Raw genomic sequence first — 13,704 nt, 5'->3', positions numbered from 1 at the left:
TAAAAGCTCCAGCTGAGTAGCGTGACAGGAAGCGTGCTGCGTCAGGGTGCCATTTCTCACAAGTGGAACATCCCCGGCCCTCTTTGTAAGTTGCCAATGTGTTAACGTAGCTGCTTCTCTCAACCAACTTCACAAAAGGAACTTCTCTGCAAAGGTACAAGCTCCATAGGGTTGCCAGCCGCCCCTGCCTACTGTGCCTTTAACGATGGTGGCAATTAGCGATCGGGTTTAGCTCCCTACCAGGGAAAGTATCAACTCTTGTTTTCTACGCAGTAAACCTTGCATAAAAGGTTCTGGAGCAGAGCAGGCTGGGTAGGCATAGAAAGACTGCCAGCGGTTAGTCTTTAAGGCAGCGATGGGCAACATCTGGCCACAACTGGATTCCAAAAGGTTCCTTTGCTGTTATGTGCCATGTCTGATCATAGATAAGAGAGTATTTAAAAGCCAATCTACCTTTGAATACCCTGCAAAGAACTGAGCTGTTCCAAAGATTTTTGAGCTGTGTGCTTTGCAGGCAGGAGAGCTGTGGCAGAGAACAAACAGAAGGGTGCATTTTGCCGTTATGGGACTTGCTTACTCATGAGTAGACATGCCGAGCTTGGTCTCTGGGATGCTGAAGGTGCTGCGGAGTGATTCCATCCTGCTTACTTCTGAGTAGACATGCAGAAGTGATTCCTGTCCTGCTTATTTCTCGAGTAGACTTAAAATGACAGTAATCACATTTTGCCCTGCCCACAGATGGAATGTGGGGGGAACCCTTTCCCCCCCCCCCCAACCGTGTCCTTCCTCATTTTGCAATTTGGCCTTTGGGCTGAAAAAGGCTCCCAACCTTCTTTTAAATCATCCTCCGTTTCCCCCAAATAGAAATACCTCACAGTTCTCCAGGATTATTCGTTCCTATCCATCTGCAAACACTCAGGCCCTGGGTACTTCCAGATGGAGGGATCCTAGTGGTACCAATCAAAAGAGATTATACTATCATTCTGTCTTCCTTACTGGATTTTTCTGCGGTTAGAAAAAAGATGTAAGAAGCCGTGGGAAAACACAGCGTGGTTATAAGTGGAAGATGCTGCCATCTGGACTCCCCATAAAACTCTGCGAATGAGTCAAGGCAATTGCATGCTACAAACCTCTGGAAACACCCTGTCCCATTTACTGGCTATGTTCTCAATTCTGCTAGTTCTCCCCCTGTTCCGTCTGCTCACAAGCAGGTGTGTTACATCCCTCAAAATGTAGCTACCAGTCATCAAGAGCCATTAAAGAAGAATCTTTAGCTTTTACGGATACATTAGCCTATAGACAGTTAGCTATTCGCTTAATGCAGCACTATTCCCGTTCCAATATTATGGGGTAAGGAGAGAAGTGGAATTGGACTTTGCAGGATTGTTTGGATAAGCCCCTGATTAGGAAGTGCATGATCGCTTTTGGACAAGACAGAGAAGCAGAGGATGCAAGTAACTTGCGCATTATCACACACACAATCACTTCCAAAATAACTCTCTGTGTTTTGGACCTTTGCTGGGAGTGACAGCCCTAGTTAGCCTGCGAAATCTACTCAGGTCCATATCTCCTTCCCAGCCTCTAGCCTAGCCCACTTTCTCTCTTCCTCCACCTCCGGTCCCTCCTATGTAGCCCAGCAGCACTGTACAAGCTCACACAGTGAACTTAAGTGACCGTGTAATCTTGTTATTGTGACCTTTCCTTTCTCCTCTCCTTCCCCCTCTTCAGGCTCCCCGCCATACTTTTGTTACTCCCATTCATGATTGCATCAAGGCTAAAATTAGATGTTAAGCTTCTCTAGGTGGGGCTCCGTATGCGATTTCCAACGCCAAGTCTCTCGGTACTGAGCGTCAAAAGGAGTAGGGTTCCACCAGCTTAGTTTTCTCCCATTGGCCAGGTATACGCTGTAGGCTCAGCTCTGTTTTCATAGTCTTGTCTCTGCTATTGAGCAGGATGGACATTTGTCAAATTCCCCTGTTTAGAAGTGCTCAGGCACAGTTTTCAATCTCTCTTGCAGCAGCGTGTGTCTGGTGCCATAGGAAAAGCACTTTGCCCAGGCGCCAGGATGAAGGTACAGCACTCTGTCTTATAGGTTCAGGGCTGTTGCAGAGCTGAGTCCCTATTCTCATGTGAGGTTGGCAACTTTTCCCCTCCCCACTCCCACCTTTGGAAGTCCTGTCTTTGGTGTGTGCAGAACAAGCAAAACTGAACAGTTTCCACCATCACTACATCATCATCTGCATGCTGGGGAAAAGACTGAACAGCTGAAATTCTGCCCATCTGAAATGCACAGAAGTTAGAACATAAGAAGAGCCCTGCTGGATCAGACCAAGGGTCCATCTAGCCCAGCACTCTGTTCACACAATGGCCAGCCAGCCCTCGGCCAGGGATGAACAAGCAGGGACCTATCCTGTGGCATACTTCAGATTGTGATTAACTGTGGTTGGAATTAGTGCTGGCTCTAGGTTTGTGGCGGCCCATGGGCACAGCACCCTCAATGTCCCCCCTCCCTCAGTGAGACTATCTTCACACTGCTATTGTCACCAGCTGCTGTTGCTCCTCAGACTCTTGCTTGACAGGCAAAGAGCTAGGGAGCAAGTAGGCAGTGACATCAATGACTCCTCCTCCTCCTCCTCCTCCCCACCATCACCGTTGTCTGGGCCAAAGCAAGAAGCAGGTGAGCAATGAGGTTGCAATGGTGCAGAGGAACAACTCCAGGGGTGTCTCGTCTGTGGGCCCTTAAGAGTGTGGAGCCTCAGCAGATACCCAACCATGCCTAGCCTTGATGCTGGCATTGGCTGGAATAATTCTTCTTTGTCTTCCATGAACTGTATTTACAAAGAAATATTTAGGATCATTTTTAAAATGAAGCAAAATTATGTACTTTTTTTCAAGTAACAAAGGATTTATTATCCACTACAGCAATACTGAAATTTCAAAGTGTGTGTGTGTGTGTGTGTGTGTGTGTAGAAAGTGGGGGGGGGGGGAGAGAGAGAGAATGACATATCTTAGGAAATCTCCCTGGTTACCAACATTTAACACAGTCATGTGGCAGAATTATCCAAAGTCATGATTACGGCAGGTCTTCAGATCAAGGATGCTCAATCTAAACTCTGTGTCGACACCTAGTGGCCCTTGAAGAGGTGACCTATAGGGAACCCTATCAAGATAAGCAAAGAAATAAAAGGTAGGGAAATACAGATTTCCTGGAGAAATAACACAAGATGACCGGCTGAACAAAGATTTTACAAAACAAGCTCCTTGGGACAGTTCATTTATTATGCCAGGATGTTTGCACTGTCAACACACATCTGTGAGTAGTTATAATATATATTTAATGCAATTATTGTATAGTCTGTACTTTCTGCATTCCATTTCCCTCTAACCTCGCAGGCTAATACCGTATTTCTTCGATTGTAAGACGCCATCGATTGTAAGACGCACACTAATTTCAGTACCACCAACAGAAAAAAAAACCCTAAGACACACCCATGATTCTAAGACGCACCCCATTTTTAGAGTTGTTTATATGGGGGGGAAAGTGTGTCTTAGAATCGAAGAACTAGGGTAAATCCCAGTAACCTCACATTAAGAAGAAATTAAGAGCAGCAGCAACCACTGCTTCTTATGTTAGAAGCAGAAAATAAATATCAGCACAGAGAAGGTTAATTTTAAAATGCAGTTTTAACACATGCAATGAGGAGTAAAACAAATAAAACAAGGTTATATATTATACTAAAAGGCTGGGAGAATTTTAAAAATTTAAAATTTAAATTTAAAAATCATCTGGCACCAGGAAGTCAACAAAGTGTTGCTATATAAGGTTCCACCCTTAAAGCCTCATAATAATTTCAAATGAATAAATTTAATTAAATATTTGCTAGCTGGAAAATAGAGGCACATCCCGTGTAGCAACCAAAAGAAAAGTGCTGGATTGACACCAAGTTTTAATCTAGTGTCACACTTTTTAGGTTCCCCTTTTCCCTGAGATGAGAGATGAGAAGGGAATACACAACTCGACTTCCGCTCAGTGTTACAGTTCTTCGGTTCCCTATTAAGGGCACTTCCGGTGTTAAACTCTGGAGGGGGTGAAGCACGTAGAGATAGAGAAACGTCGCTGCAGCTCTATGGTGACTTTTCGTGAAAATCAAAGGCCGCTGTTGTTGGTGATTCTATATGCTGCCGCTCTATCTCTTGTCATCTCTATGGTGATACCCCCCCTCAGAGAGGGAGAAAGCTGTACAATTTCAGACCGGAAGTACCATTGACAGGGGCAGTCTTCTTTTTCCTAACTCTATGTTTCCAACTCCAATCACGACCGAGACACACAGAGGATAGAGCGGCGGAAGCCCGTGCTCTGTACCGGAAACTGAGTCACTCCTGTTCTCTTGCTGCCTTTACGTCCTCTAGCGGCGCTACATTATTAACGTGCCGGCCTGTATAGATAAAATATATATTTAAAAAAAATCAAAATCAAAACCACCATTTAAAAAACACAGAGCCACGCCCCAACCCAGGAGAACGTGCGCATGCGCGCTGCTGTCCCCCGTTTGGGTGTCACGGTATTTAACGCCCCCCCTGGTGCCCGGAAGTCGTGTAAGCGGTGCTGCTGCGTAAGTCTTCCGGGTAGGCGGGCGGTTCCCCACTCCTGAGCAGAGCGCTGCGGCCGGCCATGGAGTGAGGCGGCGGCCGGGGCCTGGGGCAGGTGAGCGGCGGGCCTGAGGTAAGGGCGGAGCGGCGGGGAGGGATGCGGGGCCTGGTTGGGGCGGGCGGGCGGCCGGGGCTCTCCGCCGCTCTTTCCTCACGGGCTCTTCCTGTCGTCTTTCCCTCCTCCCTCCAGGCAGGACGGAGCCGCCGAGCGCAGACACCGACGGGAGCGGGGCCCTCCCCAGACATCCCCCAGCAGCCTTTGCGCGGGGCCTGCGCCTTCTCCTTTGCAGCCCCCCATGTCCCCCGCCCCACTGATGCTCACGCCTGCCCTTGAGGAGGGAGCCCCGTAGGCTACTTTCTCCCCCCCCCCCCCGCAAGTCACATCTCCTTAAAACTCTCCTGTGAGGGCCCAGTTCTTCCCCACGCCCCCCCCCACACAGCTGACACACTCCCCCCCCCCAACACACACACACACATTATAGCCCCACATCCAACTCTTGCTTCTCTCTGGTTTCTTCCTTCCCTTGATTTTCTGTGCCTGCATTTCTCCTGGGCGACGTCTGCAGCCAACTCCTGAGCACGCGCCCCCCACCCCACCCCACCCCCTGCCCCAGACAAGCACCTGAGAGTTTCCCCTCCCTTGAGGTTGGTAGCAATTCTGCCAAAGAGATTTTTTTTTCCCTTGCAAGAGGCAGCTATATTATTCCCCCACCCCGTTTGTGCTGCTTGTACCTAATCCACAAAGTAAGACTTCCTGGGAAAGGGGGTGACTCTGTTTCTCCTCTTCCTCTAGTCTGCTGTGTTCTCCCTCCCCACACCTGCCAGCCGACCCCCACCCCAAGTTCGCAGCATTCCTGTTTTATGCTGTGCAGAGGGGAAGACAGCGCCCATGAGGGAGTACAAAGTTGTGGTTTTAGGGAGTGGGGGGGTGGGTAAGTCAGCCTTGACCGTGCAGTTTGTCACTGGGACATTCATCGAGAAGTACGATCCCACCATCGAAGACTTCTATCGCAAGGAGATCGAAGTAGACTGTTCCCCATCAGTACTTGAAATCTTGGATACCGCAGGGACGGAACAGTTTGCTTCCATGCGAGATCTCTACATTAAAAATGGCCAAGGCTTCATCCTAGTTTACAGCTTGGTAAACCAACAGTCTTTCCAGGTAATAAGCACAGCTGTGTTTTCAGTTTTGTTCTTTACAAACTTTGTTATGCATTTTTATTGCTCCTGAGCGACTGAAAGTTACTTCAGATGTGAGAAATGCTGCTATAACTTAAGCAGCAAATATCTATGGTCATAGCTGCTGCAGCGTCACTGCATTTTGTCAGAGTACTCTTTATCAGAGTCCCATATTTCCTAATATATATTCATAAAACATGCTTAAAAAACTATGTTTTGTAAAGGAGAAATAGTTTTGCGTTGCAGCTGGCTTACATAACGTGTACATTTTCTAATATGTGCTATCCGCAAACATAAATCCGTTTGGTCTTTGGTAGCTGCTTCTAAATTGCTTGCCATGGTTTTATCTCTGAATACCTAAGAATCCGGTTAGTTTTAAATTTGTACACTGTGCTCATAAACCTTATTTCCTGCCACACCACCTTGAATGTTTGTGCTAACAGTTCAGTTTCCAGGGCTGACTTGCTCAGGAGGAGGAGGAGGAAGTGTCTGCTACTGAGACATGCTTGATGGCCACCAATCTGGATGGCTTTAAAAGGGGGTTGGATAATTTCCTGGAGGAGAAGGCTATCAAGGGCTACTAGCCCAGATGGTTGTGTGCTATCTCCAGTATTTGAGGCAATAAGCCTGTGTGCCCCAGTTGCTGGGGAATATGGGCCGGAGGGTGCTGTTGCACCATGTCCTGCTTGTTCATCCCTGGCCAATGGCTGGTTGGCCCCTGTGTGAACAGAGTGCTGGACTAGATGGACCCTTGGTCTGATCCAGCGGGGCTCTTCTTATGTTCTTATGCTTCTTGTCTGTATCTCAGGAATGCAGAGCTACAGTCTGCCAGTTACATCATTGCTGCTGTTATTGTAATTTGAGGAGGGTCTGGACTGGCAAAGAGCACATGGGAGAGGGCAGGAGCTGGCCCTCACTTGAGGCCCCTGAAAGAAGTCCTCCTGACACCAGCTAATGTGCTGAGCCGACTCCAGTGTCTTGCCAGAGCTTGTTACACCCACGCAGAGAGGCAGAAAGCTGAGCGTATACGTGGGTGCATAGCTAGATAAACGTTATCTCAATCCCAGTCCTTTTTCCTTGGCATTCTTTTTCTATCGCATTTGGCTGTGTCTCATCCCTGCTCACGATAACTTGCACGTTCCAACAGAAAGACAGCTTAATAACCCCTCAGGATCTCAGGCCTCTATTGAACGCCTCTTCTCTCCCTCAAGCGGGCCAGTGGTGCACTCTTGTATTTCAACTGCTTGGGGGGCTTTTTCAGCTTTCCCAATCCAAAGGAAGTAGGCGTAGGCGTAGGCCACATTATTAACACAATGTGGTTGTGTTAATAATTGTAGCTTTCAATACATAATTACTTTGTCTTAGAACTATGCAAGATGCTATAGATCTTGTGTGGCTTATTTATGGTAATGCTGCATATGTACTGCATAGAACAGTCATGTCGTTTCCTTTTTCTGGAGGCTCTAGAGCAGGCCTGTGTAGACCCACCACCCATGGATTGCACCCTGCCAGGCTGGGAGCACGTCTAAGAAGCCTGTGGTGCTCTTAGCGGGTCACAGTAATCTCTTCTCTCCACGTGCCCTCTGTATTCCCTTGTGTCTTCGCATTGGCTACCTTGTGAGCCCTTGGGCCGGAACATAGGTTTTTCAAAGCAATAAAGAAGTACACACTGAAAGGCACAGAATAACGGCCCCTCTTCTCTGAACTTGCAACTGCTGTTAGGCAGTTACTACAACCAAGAGGATTTTAACGGATTTAATTTCTTCCTCAGGATATCAAGCCAATGAGGGACCAAATTGTCCGTGTGAAGAGGTATGAAAAAGTTCCTCTCATCCTAGTGGGGAATAAAGTCGACCTGGAATCAGAGCGGGAGGTTTTGTCAGCGGAAGGCCGAGCGCTGGCTCAGGAGTGGGGCTGCCCTTTCATGGAGACGTCTGCCAAGAGCAAGACCATGGTGGACGAACTGTTTGCAGAGATCGTGAGGCAAATGAACTATGCATCCCTGCCTGAAAAGCAAGACCAGTGTTGTACAACTTGCGTTGTCCAGTGAGAAAGAAAGCGGAACCTCAATCATGGCCATACAGAGCAGGTTGGTAGAACATCCCTCGCTGGCGGAACTCCGCCAGCCCTCCCCCAAAAGCGTTGATAGGCTTCGGTCAAATCTTGGTGTCCTTCTCGATAAGCAAGCCTGGCTTCAGTGGGCCCCTCGCAGCAGGCACATGGCTGAGGTGATTGAGGAGGAAAAGCAGCCTATTTGACAAGGGTGGGGGAGCTTGGGACATGCCTAAGGCAGTCACATAGAGCTCACTGCTGAACCAGGACTTAGACTTGAGCTTCCTAAGGCCAGTGCTCTAGCCTCTTGATCTTCTTGGCTCTTGCAGGGCAGCAGTTGCAGATGAAACGCAATTCACCAGCAGTCTTACCAGCTGGAAATGGAATTGCACGCGGCCTCGCAGTGCCTCTGACAAGTGTCTTGTTCAAATTCCGGCCTTTGTATTGAGTCGAACCCTTGATCCATCTAGCCCAGTGCAGCCTGTACTGACTGGCAGTAGCTCTCTGGGCCTTGACGCAGCCACCCGCGATGCCAGGGGTTGAACCCGAGACCTGCTGCATACGAGGGCTCTACCCAGTGGGCGCTGCGGGCTCTCACAATAAATAGTAGTGTGAACACATAAAGCTGTCTAGTCCTGAGTCGGGGTCACACACACACACACCTCAGGCTAGTCTACAATGAGGTCTTGGGGAAGAAGCGTCTTTCCCAGTCTTGGCTATGGATTGAAACTGGCACTTCCTGCCTGCAAATCCAAAGGTAGAGTCCTTCCCAGTTTTGCCCCGAAAAAATAATTAGCTTCCCCTGATTGAACTGAGTTCACTGGGGAACCAGTGGTTGAACCCTAAAGTTAAAGTGTTTACATGGGATAACAGTAGAATAGACCTCTGTGTTGTACTTCAGTGTGATTATACAGCTTATACTTCCCTCTGAAAGAGAGAGAGGTCAGCAAATAACACCTCCTTACCCAAAAGGTGTAATGAAGTGTCTGTAGTACTTGGTGAGGTACAAAACAAGCCTGGAACAACTGCAGAATCCCAGTGTTACATGTCCCAATTCCTAGTAACTAGATCAGCAAGGCACTAACTAGCTCCTTTTTTCTTCCTGGGCCTAATGAGTTCAACAGAGGGCTGCAAATTCATCTTCTGTTAGAGAAGGCATGGGAAGTGATCTCCCTGATTTAGTCCTGTGCATGTTGGGGCAATGGGAGATATTCCTCCTAGCATGCTCATTCTGGTTGTCCAACTCTGACATCCTGACCCAAGGCTAGCTTTCTCTTGGAGCTCAGTTCCCAGGGAAATTAAGCTCGTTGGCTTAATTATTATCAGGCGGCTGTCCAGAATGAATGTGAATTGACCTACTGCACCATAGACCACACAGCCAAGCTTAAAGGGTAGATGTTGATCAGCAAAGTCCTCACCCAACTTGTTCTAAACATATTCTCCGGCATGCAAATCACTTTAATAATAGAAACATTTGAAGAAGAGGCAAAGCCACTGTTGCTGCCAACTGTACTTCTCCATTACGTGAGGCAGCCTGTTGGCTCCAAAGAGGTGAGAGGTTGCGAAAGTGTGGTGCGTTCCAAGATGACTGCTGATGGCCTGCTTTGGTGTAAAAATTTGTGTTGAAACCCACGTCACTTGCTCCAAATGGAATAAAACTGAAGCAGTGACATTGTGGAGGGGAGATTTTTTTTTTTGCCCTGGTCTAAAACTTCCTCTTTTGTGAGAGACTCGGTTGGCTTCCATTTCAGCTCTGACGTACATGTGGCGTTCTCTGCTCATAGTCGTCCTTTTTGGGTGTGTGGCCTGAAGAGGCTGCCTTTCTAATTTCACGGGTGTGGAGAAGAGCGTCTCCCAGCCAAGAACTCCGCTGTCAGCGTTGCGGAGGTTCCTGAAAAGCAACCCGCTTTCCACAGCAGTTTGCTGTGGCAGAAACAGCGTTGGCCTCTGTTCTTTCCCACTAAGACAGCGCTTGTGCATGCTGAGAAAATGCCTTTTTCCTTTGGCCAACCAGGTACTGCTGGGCTTAACCCTTTCTCAGAAGCAGCACCAGCTGGCTGCTATGCTTCACTCGTGCTGTGACATCAGTTGGGCTCAACCAACTTCATGACTGTGTGTGTTGAGGACATTTGTGCACTCTCAGACAAAGCAAGAAAAAACAGGATTTAAAAGTACCTGGTATGATAGAAAGGACTATGAAGGCCAAAAAACTGGGGGTTACTTTAAGCTTATTGCGGGGAGGAGGAAGCCGTAACTTGGGATAGGGAGGCAATGCAATTGAGCCGTTTGCTGCTGCTTATGGCAGGCGACCGCTGCTCAAACATTTGTTTGTGTCCTGCAAACACATGAACTTGCCTTTGACCTACTCTTTGTCTTAACTGCAGATGAAACTCAGAGGAAATTTGCACAGATGCTGCTCTGGAGAACTCTTTTCAGCGCAGGCTGCAGAACTGAGCCTTGCTAAAATCCTGTCTCTCTTTAGAGCACTTTTCCAGGCATCGAGTGCAAAAATAAAAAGTCGGCAGCGAGTGGAGATCCGTAGGCCTGCAACAGAATCGCTTAGCATGTTTACCATACATTTTGGAATCTGTTCGTTATCTCTTGGTCCTCTCTTGGGTTTTTTTTTTTATAGCTTTCTAAGTTCTTATTAATGGCTAATATGCAAAAGTTCGTTTTTTTTAATATTTTGATTTCTTTTAATTGATTTCCAAAACTTGTATTTATTAAACTTTAAACTCAGTATTACCTACTCAATGCCTTTTTAAGAGAAAATTTTAACGGAGAATAAAAGTGAGCCTTAAACAAATGGTTACTTCTGTATATTACCTCACATCCTTGCTTGATTTGCAAAAAAAAAAAAAGAGAGAAAAAGTTGCTCTCCTCCAAAATGTCATTGGTTGAAACTTTGAAATGTTCTGTTTACGTGTGATGGTGTCATAGAAAGATACTTAAGAGTCATCTTAGGTTGTAGGGATATAACATCCCTTTTCACAGCAGCTGTTGTGAAACGTGATTGGCCTAATGTGAAGATAGAAAGTTATTGGACAGGGACTGGAGGCATCCAGGAAGTTTTTTGTGCATTCTGTTACTACATGGTACTCAGAATTTGGGTTGTGTGTTTGTTTGTTTTAACTGATTGTGTTGAAAACCACCGGTACAGCTCCTTACCATGTTCAGCTTCCAGTCCTGACGTACCGTTTCTTAGAAAGGAGTACTGTGTAGTCCCATCCCCCACAACAGGATTTATGTTCCAGAGCAAAAGCTAACTTGGTTTTGCCCGACAGGATTTAAGATGACAGACATCTGGTGGACATCTGCACATGTAAATCAAATGCAAATAAAAATGACTTTACATTTTCGAGTTCTTAAGTATTGTTTCTCTCCTAATAATATTTTCAGGCAATATCTGTTAGCTTGGTTTGGTGCCCTGATGCACTGCTTTCTTTGTTTGCTTTTTTCGGTTTCCGGTGAACTGAGCATTAGCTGGTATAACAGGGCGACAGCGTAAGCAGTTACTCCATGCGCGAATGCATTACTCAGCCACTGCCTTCTGCAGAGTTTACCTGATGTAAACTATTTTGTCTGGATACTTGAAATCTTTGAACAACAACGCAGGTGTTGAGCAGAATGAAGAGTATATAAATAGTTAAGTGTTGATTAACGCACCTGTTGCGTACATTGGGGGGGAAACATTTCCTAGCAGCGATTTGAGAAATCGTTTTTATCTCTCAGTTTGAATAACTGCAGCTTATTCAGCTGCACCAAAGTTTTAAGAGCCCAACTTAAGTCATTTGAACATACTTCTAATTCATACTGACTTGTTCTGTAGTAGCTAAGAATTTATTCAGTGTGCTCTCATAGTTAAGCACTAATCTGAGGTGAAGCAACTATAAACTCAAATTTAAAGAGAGGCATCACATACTACATCTTTACTCGCATTTGAATCCTAGCAAGAAGAATTAAACTCTCTTAATCTCCAGATTCCTAAATTTGCAATGGAGTAACCTGAAATTCAAGTTAGGTTTGCACTTTAATAGACTTCAAACTAATGACTGTTTTCAAAGTATATTTACATGGCAACGTGTCAATAGATGTGCCAAGGGAGCATACAATTCAAATTGTACTGTATCTTATTTCTTAGGTGAAGTGGGCAGAAGCGTCCTGACATTAAACTCTTCTGTTAATTGACCTTTTATCCAAAATTTCATTGAAATTCCTCTATTTTAATTTGCGTCAGAAGTTGTTATAATTACGGGAAAAGCAAAACTTGTATCCAATTTTTGTTTGTTTTTTCTGTGCAGCTTGGAATAAGGGAGCAGATGTGCAGTGCAGCTTCTCTCATAGGCCTCAGTGAGTACAGTTAGAAGCAAATTCAACTGGTCCCTCCCCTGGCCACTGCGCCTCAGAATGGTTTCAGCAGTGCTTGGTTAGGGGAAAGACGGTGGCTGGGCGTCCTTCTGACACCTGTCAGTTCAAATCACTGTAGTGTGGGGCTCTTCAAACAAAGACCGTTCTTAGGTATCTCCCAGATCACCCTAGGTTATTAATTCCCTTGTTAAATGGAGATGTGGGGAGAGAAAAATGCTTCCAGAAGTATTGACTCCCTCAACTCCTTGTTGGTACTTGGGGATCAGGCCTCGCTTCTCCCACCCCCCACCCAAGCGATTGCACAGACAGGGCACATGGACACAGCTGTTTATTGAGAGAGGAATACTTCCCAGGAGTGCAAATGTAATCTTCTGCATGGACAAAGCTAAAAGCCCTAATATGCTTGAAAAGTACCTAAAATTAAACCGAAATGTATCCAATGTACTGTACCTTTTACTGGTGAAAAGCGAAATCTGGAAAATTAGCAGATGCAAAACTAGAATGATGATCTAATGCTTTGTAAACTTAAAAACCGTGTCTCTCTTCCCCCACCCCCACCCCGAACTCATTCATTCTTAATTTTGTAAGACAACCCTACAGTCCACCTGTTTGTAACTTTTTTAATAAAATAGATACCTGTATTACCAAAGCTGTGTTCACTGTTGTGCTTGCTGCTACAGCCGTACTGTGAAAACGGCGTTATGAACCTTGGCTCCAGATGTCGTCACTATGTACTGTGTGCATAATACAGACAGATCTATATTGTGTGTGTGGTTGGTGTGTGTACATTGTCATTCTGTAGGGGCGAGAAGGCAATTTTGAGCACAGGTCATGGATTGGCTTAACAACTTAACATGAGAGAGAACATAAAATGCCCATGGTTGACACATTATGATATCTGGCGGGTGTCAGTTGCACAAATGAACAGAGTCATGTAGCAACTATTAAAAGTGAACAGATCTGAGTTTAGTCTACATAATACAATAAATCTGTTATGTCTTTAATCTGTTATGTCTTTAAGGTGTCTTAAGACAGCTACAACAGGTAAACATGGTTAACTATAGGGCTGGCCCTCATTGCAACACCACAGTGATACCGGAGCAAGTCCTAATAAATATGACTAAAACTCCCCCAATTCCTTCCTTGGAAAGCAATAGAATCCTGCGTTTTGCAATAGGATATCACACACGTGCACTCACACACTTGTTTTGATCCTGGTTAGTTTCAGCCATAATTCATGTTGTGAATGGTTTGTTTTCTGGTTCAAACAAGTGGTATAGGAACTAGTTTGGCACGCCTGACCCTTTCCCCTGCTAGTTCATACGGGGAAACAAATGTTTGATTTATTGTGCTGATGGCCATATGTGATTAATAGGACTCTGAACAGGATTAATCCCAATACCAAATGGTTATGCATGCTTAGAGTCGGGTACTATACATGTCTACTCAAAAGTA

The 13,704-nt window shown here is 45.9% G+C and overlaps 1 protein-coding gene across 1 annotated transcript; it reads left to right on the top strand.

Annotated features, from left to right (window-relative positions):
* The first annotated feature begins 4,605 nt into the window (after positions 1-4,605).
* On the top strand, positions 4,606-12,898 carry RAP2C (RAP2C, member of RAS oncogene family). The gene is made up of 4 exons (XM_063142134.1): positions 4,606-4,723; positions 4,841-5,812; positions 7,601-7,918; positions 10,266-12,898. The coding sequence occupies exons 2-3, from the start codon at positions 5,540-5,542 to the stop codon at positions 7,877-7,879; spliced, it is 552 nt and encodes a 183-aa protein (XP_062998204.1). The 5' UTR covers positions 4,606-4,723; positions 4,841-5,539; the 3' UTR covers positions 7,880-7,918; positions 10,266-12,898.
* The last annotated feature ends 806 nt before the right edge of the window (positions 12,899-13,704 follow it).

The sequence above is a fragment of the Elgaria multicarinata genome, chromosome 15, assembly GCF_023053635.1.
Source record: "Elgaria multicarinata webbii isolate HBS135686 ecotype San Diego chromosome 15, rElgMul1.1.pri, whole genome shotgun sequence".
Classification (NCBI taxonomy): domain Eukaryota; kingdom Metazoa; phylum Chordata; class Lepidosauria; order Squamata; family Anguidae; genus Elgaria; species Elgaria multicarinata.
The sequence above is the reverse complement of the archived record's forward strand: the minus strand, read 5'-3'. Positions and strand labels throughout refer to the sequence as shown.